The sequence below is a fragment of the Elephas maximus genome, chromosome 21, assembly GCF_024166365.1.
Source record: "Elephas maximus indicus isolate mEleMax1 chromosome 21, mEleMax1 primary haplotype, whole genome shotgun sequence".
NCBI classification, from domain to species: Eukaryota; Metazoa; Chordata; class Mammalia; order Proboscidea; family Elephantidae; genus Elephas; species Elephas maximus.
The window spans coordinates 15,392,410-15,403,630 of NC_064839.1; the positions used below are offsets into that span (position 1 = coordinate 15,392,410).

Genomic DNA, 11,221 nt, shown 5'->3' on the forward strand with positions numbered 1-11,221 from the left:
GCCAGGAACCGCGAGGTCTGCGCCCTCCACCACCGCCAGCCCCGCCAGCCTGCGGGTCGCTCGGAGACCAACGCCTCCACCACGTGCCCGCCTCCCGCAGCCAGGCCGTCGGCGATTGGCTGAAGGCGCTGCCCGTCTCCGGAGGAGGGCGAGTCCCCAGCAGGCCGGCGTTCCCATTGGTTGAGGCGGTGGAGGCAGCACACGCGGTCCCGGAGGGGAGGGGCAGCCGGTGGCCGCGGCGGCGGAACGGGCGGAGGCTGCCGGTTTCGTAACCGTCGCTCCTCCTCGCTGACTCGCGGGCTGCGAGGCCTGGGTCGGGAAGGGCCGCGCGGGGCCGCTCGGAGTGGAGGCCGCCTACGGGCGGGTAGGCTGGAGGCGCAGGTAAGGAGGCCGGTGGGCGGACTGAGCGAGGACGGGGAGGCCGCGGCGGAGCCGGCTGCTCGCGTGGGCGCGGGCCGGCCCGAAGGGGTAGGCTCGCCGGGAAGGCCCGGCGCGGCCCGCAGTGCAGGCGGCGGCCCCGCGCGGCGTCTGATGCAACCTGCCGGCAACACCCGGCGGGGGCGCTGAGCTCATCGCTGGCCGCCGCCCAGCGCCGCCGCGCCGCCCGCCGCGTCCCCGGGCGCCCCTCGCTGCCGGCCGCGGTGCACCCCTCCAAGGCCCGGCCCTGTTTGCTGGGGGAACGCACGGCTCTGACAACCCGGGCGCGTACGGGCCCCTGGGGACCTCGGCCGTTGCCAGAATAGCCAAAGGTGGACGCAGCCTCCTTCCAGTGCCACACAGGCTGCTTCCTGCGCCTGGGACTGCGCGTCCCGGGCGGCTGAGAAGTCCGCTCGGAAGTTCCTGCGGTGATAGTCAGGGCAACCAGCGGACCTTTAAACACCGAACTTCAGAGGAGGCCTGTTTGCTTCTTTACGGAGCTCTCGTTTGAATAGTCTGCAGCTCGCTGTCTAACAAAGGTTAGATGAACACGTAACAACCACGAGTTGAATGGAAAAGAGACGGGCCAGGAAATGAAGCCCTTCAGTGGTCTGGTGGGAGGAAGACAAATTAGGAAAATAGCTAGGGGCGTGGAGAGGGGGGACGTCCGTGTTTAAGAGCAGGGTAGTCTGTCTTCCGAGTAACCTTTATGTTTCTACTCTTGTTTGAGGTTTATACTATAGTGAGTCAGTTTTCGAAAGGTTTTACCTTTCCTGGGTTACACGAAAACTTGGTAGTTATGTCTCCCAGCATACGCTGGCTTCACTCCTTATTTGAGTAGATTGTTTGTTCTTTAATTCAGGAAGTATGGATGCCTCCCAAGGTCACATACATTTTGAAATAAAATATTATTAATCATGGACTTGCCTTACTAAGAAGGTCTGTATCTGAAAGTTGTTGACATTTGAAAGTTAAGATCCGATCAGCTTTTACCATTTGAGTCATACTTGGGGTAAGCAGCTTTTAAAGGTGGCTCTCTGTTTCTGGAAAATTTTACTGTAAGCCAGACTAAGTTAGGAGATGCTATGTGAGCTGAAGAATTTTCCAGTTTCTTGATTCCTGCTTATGGTGGGCACGTTTGACTGGCTCAATGATTTTTGTTTTGCTTCCCACCTAAGAAAAAATAGGTAGAAGCAAAACTTTATTTTTCAGAAGAGCCTTTAAATTCTTAGGAGCACATCTAACTGTCAGCAAGGCTCTCTGATGATGGAGAGGTGGTTTCAGCCTTGGGGAATTAAATAGCACATCACAAGTCCCCAGTAAAGACAAATAGGACCTCAGGGGGTTGAATTTGGTCGTGTGGCCTGAGATTGCCTCACTTGGTCATACCCATTGCCAAACCAAACCCATTGCCTTCGAGTTGATTCCGACTCATAGCAACCCTATAGGACAGAGTAGAACTGCCCCCATAGAGTTTCCAAGGAGCGCCTGGTGGATTCCACCTGCCGACCTTGTGGTTAGCAGGCGTAGCACTTAACCCCTACGCCACCAGGGTTTCCATAGGAATGGTAAATGCAGGTAGCCACAGTTCTAAGTCTGATTTATTGGGTATTGGGAGGGGTGCATCCCTGGGTTCTTGTACTGATAGGTACATTGGGCTCCTATCTTTCTGGCTTCCTACCCCATCAGTAAAAAAAAATTGAGCATGGGCTCCAAGTAGATGTGTATTTACAAGCAATGTGTGTGTACTATTTTTTTTAAAAAAAGAACATAAATCTTTTTTCATAGCCCAGGGGATCACTTACGTCCCCCCCCGAAGGGGTGTCCCCTCCTCTATGGCCCGCTGCTTTGGATCACGAAGCAAGCAGGGGCAACAAAATAGAAATCCTTCTCATTTGGGCGTCTGCAGACTTTACTTGCTCACCTAGACTTTGCCATGTCTAGTACAGAGTTGTTGCGCTCTGGCAATGCTTGCCTAAGGACTTGAGCTTGTTAATTTGAAAACATAACTGGGGCTAAATAATAAAAAAAAAAAATATAGAGGTCCTCAAATGAAATGAAGCGAAGGCTAGACAAGAATGGTGTTCAGTGTATAGGCTGGTGACTAGAAGTAGCAAACGGAACTGTGTTTTTATTTTTCCTGTGTGTCTCTAAGAAAGATCAAGAAGTTTAGGTAGTAAGATTATATCTTAGTAACACTATCGATTTAATTGTGGTTTAAGAGATTTTGATGCAAGAGAGTCTCATTTTTATGTAAGATATTTAGAAGAATAAATGTGCTCTCTTAGCCTTTTTTGTCAGAATTCAGCAAATATCGAGCACCACTGTATGTCAAGCCCTGCACTAGATGCAGTCCTTGGGTGTGCAAAGGGTCAAGCGCTTGACCACTGATTGAAAGGTTAGTGAACCCATCTGGTGGCACCTTGGAAGAAAGGCCTGACATCTGCTTCTGAAAGGTCACACCCTTGAAAACTCTGTGGAGCGCAGCTCTATTCTGACACAGGGTTGCCTTGAGTCAGAATTGATCAATGGCAGCTGGTTTGATTTAGTTGCTGAGCATGTGAAGATGAAAAGACAATCCTGCCGCGAGCTTAGTCTACAGGGAGATGGGTAATAGAACCGGCGTTGACCAGGAAACTGGGGGAAACCACATGAAAAGAAAGCACGGATAGTTGAGTTGTGAAGTGTGAAGGAGCAGGGGCTGAAGAGTTAGGTGAGGGCCTTGGACTCGATCATATAGGTAGGAGCCACAGGAGAGTTTTCAGCAGGAAGATGTGGCATGCTCAGGTTTGAGTGTTGGATAGCTCTGGTGACAGTGGTTGGAGGGAACACAGCTAAACCTGAGAAGACTGTAGTGCCCCTGAGAGATGATGTCAGCCTGAGGTAATTTCTGTGGTGTTAGGACTGGAGAGGAATGGTGGATGTGAGATTTTTTTTTTTAAGGTAGAATCTTAGAGCCCAATGACTTGGGTGGGGCAAAGGAGAAATATTTATGAATATTTTTAAACTTTCCTAAGGAAATTGAGTGGGAACATTTATTTTGGGGGAGAGGTAGACCTTCCCTGAGGAAATCGAGTGACTGTTTTATTTGGGGGGAGGGAGGAGGGGTGTCTGGTTCTTCTAGGTACTTAAAAAAAAGGGACTTAAAGGGCTCAATTTCTTTTTTAAATAATTTTTATTGTGCTTTAAGTGAAAGTTTACAAATCAAGTCAGTCTCTCACATATAAACTTATATACACCTTACTCCATACTCCCATTTACTCTCCCCCTAATGAGTCAGTCCACTCCCTCCTTCCAGCCTCTCCCTTCGTGACCATTTTGCCAGTTTCTAATCCCCACTACCCTCCCATCTCCCCTCCAAACAGGAGATGCCAACATAGTCTCAAGTGTCCACCTGGTGCAAATAGCTCACTCCTCATCAGCATCCCTCACTGAGAGAATTTTTGACTGGCTTATTTTCCTGAATGAAAATTGGGAATTTTTTTATTTTGTTTTATTCATTCCAACATTCTGATTTGAATGAACATTAGTTGAGTTTATGAAATTTGAATTAAAAAAACTTACCCACTTAGTCCAGCATTCTGGACTGTTGTTGTTAATCTACAGCAGTGACTCTCAGACTTTAGCGTCATCAGAATCACTTGGAGGTCCTGTTACAGTGAGATCGCTGGGCCCCACCCCTAGAGTTCCTGATTCCTGGCTCTGGGTCAGCCTGAGAATTCAGGTTTGTAACAAGTTCCCAGGGACCACACTTTGAGGACCACTGCCTTCAGCTTTCCTACTGCTGCCTACTTGACTGATTCAGATGCTAGGAAACAGGGCACTGCCCTGCTTCCTGTAGACTGAATTTGAAATAGCATTTGTCACATAGGAGCCAGACTTCCATTTAAGGTTGAGCATCCAGATGTGAAAGGAGCCCTGGTGGCGCAGTGGTTAAGTACTCAGCTGCCAACCGAAAGGTTGGCTGTTCTCTTTGGGAGAAAGACGTGGCAGTCTGCTTCTGTAAAGATTACAGCCTTGGAAATCCTGTGGAGGCAGTTCTGTTGTGTCCCACAGGGTCACTATGAGTTGAAATACACTCGATGGCAACCAGTTTTGTTTGGTTTGATTTATTCAGATATGAAATAAACTTATTATTTTTAACCCATTGTAGGTGCTCAATAAATGTCTGTGGAAGGAGCAAAAGCATGCATGAACTATAAACTGTAAAGTGTGCACCTTAGAGGCAGCTACTGTGCTCAGTGTAAAAAGAAAATCGATAATGTTTAGAGTTAAGTCTTTTAGAGCACTTAGCTTTTTGACCCCCTTTACTTGGTTCATTTTCCTTAATGGCTTTGCGAGCTATTTTCTTGGCCTGTCTATGAATGAAGAACTTTTTTTTTTAACCTTCTTGGTGTAATCTTTATTATTTCCAAGTTCGTATTTTTTACACTTACACCAGTTTGTAAATTCAACGAATATTCTTCTAAGCCAAAGCGCACACTTTCAAAACCTTGCCTGCTATGTTCTGTCTAGTGCCTTGGCAAAATAAGTCAGGTTGACCTAACAGAGCCAGCCCTTCTCTGTCCCTGTAGCTTTGGGTACAGAAACAGGCATGATCATCGCTGAATTTGGAGCCTGTAATGAATAAGAGTTTTTAGTGACTGAGTTCATGGTATGTTGTCAAAGCTGGAAGGCATCCTATCTACTCCATATCCCCTCATTCGTAGGTGGGGAAACCGAGGCCCACAGAAGGGAAGGGGTATGGCCAGAGTGAAGCAAACCCGGAGCCAAGATAAGAACGACCTAGTTCCTAATCTGACCTTCTCTAGATCATTGCTATCTCTGAGCTTTGCCAGGTTGACTTTAGAGATTAGCTTTAAGGACTGAGGTTATAAGTGGTAAGAAAAATACAGAAGATGAACACGATCATGGTTAAGATGATTCCAGGAGAGGTGTTAAACAAATTTTTAAACACTGAATGAAACACTTAGATTCACTGTATACCAGATAGATAAACCATAGTGCTAGATGGCACTGAGGGTGGCTTAACACTCGCCAGCCATTTTTTTTAACTGCAAGAGAAATTAGGCAACATGATAAATTATCAAGGGAAATTGTGAGAAGTCCATTACTGAAGATAGACTTGGACTAGATATCCATGGTGGTTTGGAAAGAAGCTTTCTGTCTTAGTACTGGAACGAGAACAGATGACCCACTAGCTAAGGGGTGGCCACAGTTTTGTGAGAAGAGGACGGGCTAGTTTTACAGTTCTTTAATACTGTTTTGTAAATTTCCAGGAGTGCTATGACTTGGTGGTGAACATGGTTCACTCAGCTGAGTCAGTTTGTCTTGAAATGGCCTCATGATAATAGGATGGATTTGCTTTTGACTCTTAGTTGGATTCATAGTAACCCAAATATAACTAATTTCTGAAACATGACTTTGTTTCTGCAGACAGCACTGTAGTAATGCTCCGAATTGGCATTTCCTGGGAGCTTACTGAGCATGTGAAATGGGTAGAGCCCCTGTGTCTCTTCAGTCCCTTTGTCCAGCCAAGGTCCCAGTGCGTGCACTTCCTGAGATACACCATTAGAGCTTTCGGTTCTTTCCTTGTGGTTTCATGTTGGTGTTTTATTAATTTATTAATTATATCAAGAAGAAAGAACTGTTAGAATGGTGGTAGAGCGGCGGAGCAAACGGGTGTTTCAGAGCTCCTAAATCTGTGATCCAGGAAGGTAACTCAGTAAATCTTTGTGAATTGCTATCATCTAAAGTCATTAAAGAACATAAGCAAAAAAAAAAAAAAAACTCACTTTTTCAAAATATCTGTTAAGGGTATGTTTTGGGAGAAAAGTCAAGCCCTTCCTGACCCACTCCCTGTGAATTGGAGTGAGGGACGTGCAGATAGCACAGCCTGGCCTTCCTGGTGAATGTTGGACACTGGGCACTCCAGCATTCTGTTTTGACGTGAACAAGCAATTGGAACTTTTCCCCCTTTCGTTGCAAGTGTCTCTTCTATATTGAACTCAGTTTTTCCATGTTTAACCCAAACATCTCAAATTTCTCCCTGGCAGATTGTCACATCCTGTTAGCTCATATGTGCTACCTAATTAGTGATATTCTTTTGTTTTTTTCTCCCCTTCTTGATAACATCACAGATGGGCAGTACCCTCGGGGATTCAGGTGGGCTGAACTTGGCCTTATGGTGCTTCTGTCCTAATTCACCTTCTAAATGAAATGATTTGGGTTTCTGAAACCAGAGCAGTCGGCAGTTGCTCTAGACTTTTCTCAGCATAATCGGTTAGTGTTGGCCTGCTGTTAGGTACATGCAAGTGTAATCTCATCTGATCCTGTCATTTCAAATATTTTAATGCAATTTGGTTTTCACTAGGTGCATGTGAAGATTTCTTGGCAGTTTAGTGTGGAAACCATTGATCACCTGCCGTGATTTCTGCCTGCGTTGACAAGGGAGAGTGCCCAAATGAGCAAGATACTGCAGCAAAACAGTACTCCAGGAGTGAATGGAATAAGTGTTATTCATACCCAGGCACATGCCAGTGGCTTACAGCAGGTTCCTCAGCTGGTGCCGGCTGGCCCTGGAGGAGGAGGCAAAGCTGTGCCTCCAAGCAAACAAAGCAAAAAGAGTTCACCTATGGATCGCAACAGTGATGAGTATCGTCAGCGCAGAGAGAGGAACAACATGGCTGTGAAAAAGAGCCGGTTGAAAAGCAAGCAGAAAGCACAGGATACACTGCAGAGAGTGAATCAACTCAAAGAAGAGAATGAACGGTTGGAAGCAAAAATTAAACTGCTGACTAAGGAATTAAGTGTACTTAAAGATTTGTTTCTTGAGCACGCACACAACCTTGCAGACAACGTGCAACCCATTAGCACTGAAAATACAGCAAATTCCAACAGTGCAGGACAGTAGACCTCCCCTTTTCCAAACGTCACAGCTCGTGGCTTGAACGTTAAAGGTGTGACTTACACCACTCATATCAATGGCTAAATGTTGTCTCGTTCCATTATTCAAAGATCCGTTGAAGTTTGTGTTCTAGGATTAGCACTGAAGAGTTGATTAGCTAAACATGTTAGCCATGTAATTTGAATATTTGGTTTTAAATGATACGGATTTTTGTGGGGAACAAAAAAAATTTTTTAAGGTATGTGGTAAAAAAAAAAAAAATCTTGGACCTTGATGGTCTTGGTAAATCTTGAGACCCCAAGCGATACTGCTTTTTCAGGTGGACAGAAGGAATGGGGGCCTGGCAGATCAGGCAGCAGTTTCCTTGTTTTAGTGAGTATGGTTCCTTAGAAAGGTTGAATGCCATCTGTGTTAATATATTTGTGTTTTTTTCCTAAACTATGTATTAAAAATCCTTAGAGCTATAGAAACTAATCACTTTGTAATTTGGAGTGATTTTATGTATAGCATAAATCCCATTTTAACGTAATTAGTACTTTTTTTTTCCAGCAAGTACAAGTTGTTTTTTAACAGCGATACCAGGTTGAGTAAAGAAACGTCACTGCATTTTGAAGGCAGTTTGCAGCCGATTGACTTAAAAATATAATTAACATTTAGGAAGTAAATAGATTTTCTTTTTTCTTAAATACAAGTAAAGCATATTAGAATTACGCTTTTGGGATACCTTTGGGATATTGGATTCACATTATTTTGTTGCCTGAAAAAAATCGCAGTGGTTTAGAGAAACTTGCATACCACAATTTTAGTTTCTGCAGATGCTAGTGAAGTAGGCATTTTTGGGGTAACATTTTGGCGGCCAAGTTAGTAAACATAGTGTCTTAACAGTTTGATCACACAGGCTACCGATCAGGACGTGGAATATTAACTCAGCAGGTAGTTTCTGCTGTGTTCGAAAGACCTGCTGTGGGGCGATGATTTTTAAAGGCAAGAATTTCTCGTGAAGGACCATTTTAGTATTTGATCTTCAGTAGCTGATTATTAGACAAATGTATCCCCAACTCCATGCCATCTCCCAAAAATACTAGTCCAAAAAAAACTTGAAAGTGTAAGGTGTGAACTTTTAATTTATTTCACTTAAATACATCTTTTTGTTATTTTTGTGACATTTCTTTTTCTAGTTGGTGGCTGCTCCTCCAGACTTTTTGTACCGCTGCTTCTGTTTATTCATTTGCATGCTTTTATGTTCCATAAATTATTTTAGATTGAAAATAGATAAAACTCAGGATATTGACATTTGTGTGGAGACTAAAAAATGGCCAATCACTAAAGTAAGGATTCTCTAGAGTCTGGCTTATAACCATGTTGGTAATTTTGATTGTCCTTGTTAACTGTTTTTTTTTTTTTTTTTTCCAGCACAATTCTAGCTCAGATTTGTTGGCTTTTTTTGTATTTTTTTTATGCCTGGGTTGGTGATGAGAGACTGAATCACATCTGATTAAAAAGTTTGTGTTACCAGGTATCTCATTTGAATATGACCATTTTTGGCCACATTACTGTTCATACAAGGAGGCAGCCGTTACGTAACTCAGTATAACCGAGGTGGCACCCTTGGGTTTGTGGAAGAGGGCTGATGTGCTGTTCTCCCATCCCGAAGACATCACAGTGCCTTGTAACTCAGCAGAGCCACTGTTAAAGCCACGGGCCCCTTGTGAATGTAAGAGACAGAAGCCTGGTGTTGTCGCATGTGAGACACCGAGCCAGGAAACAGGATGGAGGTTTCCTTAGGGCCCAATACCAGTGTACTTTGGTTGGAGTATTGATCCACCTGTAAAGATTGATAGGCATTTTGAATAACTAGGACACCCCACAGAATCTGTAATAGCTCATTGATCTTATCTAATTAGCCTGATTGGAGATGCAGTTAGTTCACTTGGCTCTTTAGACACCAATAGTAGGTGTTACATTTTCATGTTTTATTTACAAAAAAAAAAAAATCTTTCAGAAATTGATGTCCCTGTGGAATTGATGGTTACCAGTTATATGAACTCACTTAACTATCTTGAAAAAGAAGTTTTAAGGAAATTGTCAGAGGTGTGTTCTCAATATTTTAAATCAGAATATAAGATTGGAACTTGTTGGAAAAATTGATGCAAGCTTTCCTATTACCTATGCAAATACGAACTTTAGCACAGTGAATCAGTTATGCATAGATCTAAAATGTTAACCATTGTCTTGACTATCTTACTGAACTGGTTGAGGGGGAAAGTTTTTAGTTCGGTAGATTAATCAGTATAAAATTGGGGGGAACCCGGAATGGGGAATGAGTGAGTTTGGAGCTTTGAGAATTGTGAGATCACTTTTGTAACTCTTCTTCTGTGCTTTACCTTTCAGCTGTTAGGATTTGGTCTGCCCCTGCCGGCAGGCTCAGTGGTTTAGGCATCAGGCCTTGGAGCAGATTTCTAGCCGCATCTGCGTCTCCTGGGGTCAGTGCTGTTTGACTGGGTTGGGCTGCAGATGGTGAGATCAGGGCGGCTCTTCTTTCGTTTTTTTGAGACGTGAGCTGAGATACTTTGACATTCTTGCTAAGAATTGGTGAGATTTTAATGAAATATGACCAGATTTTTGAAATTCAGGTCATGAGTATGAAAGTCTAAAATTTACATAAAAAGTAGAAGTATGTGCAATTTAATATTTGCTGTTAAAGGAGACTGTAGCGGCTTTTGATGTTTCTTAACCCCCATTAGAGAGCCTGGAACCTCGTACCTTAACAGCCCACTGAGCACTCACTGCTTTCGATGCCTTGGGAATGGGGGAAATGGTTTTTCTGTGTGACAAAAGCTAGGAAGGAGAAAGTCCCTTCTTTAGCTGTTAGATGTGTCTCAGGAAAAAGCACTGACTTGTTCCTTTTGTTCCTGACTTTCCTCAGTTTGTGACATGACTCTATTTTTTAAAATATAATTTTATTTTTCAGTGAATTTGAAATAAAAAGAAAAAAAAAACTTTGGTAATCATAACTGTATTTTATTGTGGGTTTCTTTATATTAGATACCAAGAAAGCAGTCTAAATGTCAACCAGCTCTGAGGAGCAGCCAGATACCTGCTGTCTTTGGCGTTCCCAGCCCAGGGTGGGGGAACAGGCAGAGGTGCTTCTGTCCAAGTCTGGATTTCCCTTAGCGGACAGGAAAATGTTCCCTGAACATGGCATTTCAGTCACTTGGTCTGATCTAAACATGTATACTAGGATAGAAAAAAAAAAAAAAAAAAGGATAGAGAAAGCAATAAATGGTGTTTCCGCTTAGACACCCTGTCTCTCAGTATATAATTTCCATTTTCAGAGTGATAAGTCACTAATTCTTATGTTTTGAGGTAGACAGTTAAGAATATAAAGTAAGGCCTTTCCCCCTTTCCCCCATAGTACAGTTTTATAATGTGTATAACATCTTCATTAATGCGATGCCGTAGAGGATCTGTAGAGACGAATTTGCTGAATTCCTAACTGTTAAAAGTCCAGGCAGCCTGTTTGGAGCGTTTCAAGAGAAGATGCCATTGAGATACTTTTCTATGATGCTTCAGTTATTTTCATGCCTTGGGAAATAAATTTCTACTTGTTGCATCTTAATGAAAATTGTAGTACAATTATTATGGGTAGTATGTCCCATTTTTATAAATTAGCTCAGATTTAAAATCCAGTAACTTGTCTGGGAATTTTCTCCAGGGTTTCTTTCTTTGTGAAGGTGCCAGCTCTTTTTTAATAAGAACACTTGTAGACCTGTTGCTATTTTGCTGCCTGTGTGTATCTGAACAGTTCGTATGTACTTTTCATGCACTCAGAGAACACTCCTGGAGTCATCTAGGGCTGCTATAATAGAAACACCACAAGTGGATGGCCTTAAAAAC

The 11,221-nt window shown here is 43.5% G+C and overlaps 1 protein-coding gene across 1 annotated transcript; it reads left to right on the top strand.

The window, feature by feature from the left end:
- Positions 1 to 224: 224 nt before the first annotated feature.
- Positions 225 to 10,942, top strand: CEBPG (CCAAT enhancer binding protein gamma). Its single transcript, XM_049863726.1, has 2 exons — positions 225 to 381; positions 6,791 to 10,942. Exon 2 carries the CDS (start codon positions 6,881 to 6,883, stop codon positions 7,328 to 7,330), a length of 450 nt encoding a protein of 149 aa, XP_049719683.1. The 5' UTR covers positions 225 to 381; positions 6,791 to 6,880; the 3' UTR covers positions 7,331 to 10,942.
- Positions 10,943 to 11,221: the final 279 nt, after the last annotated feature.

Excerpts from the sequence above, each read along its gene's own strand:
- CEBPG (XM_049863726.1), top strand. The coding sequence starts at position 6,881 with ATGAGCAAGATACTGCAGCAAAACAGTACTCCAGGAGTGAATGGAATA.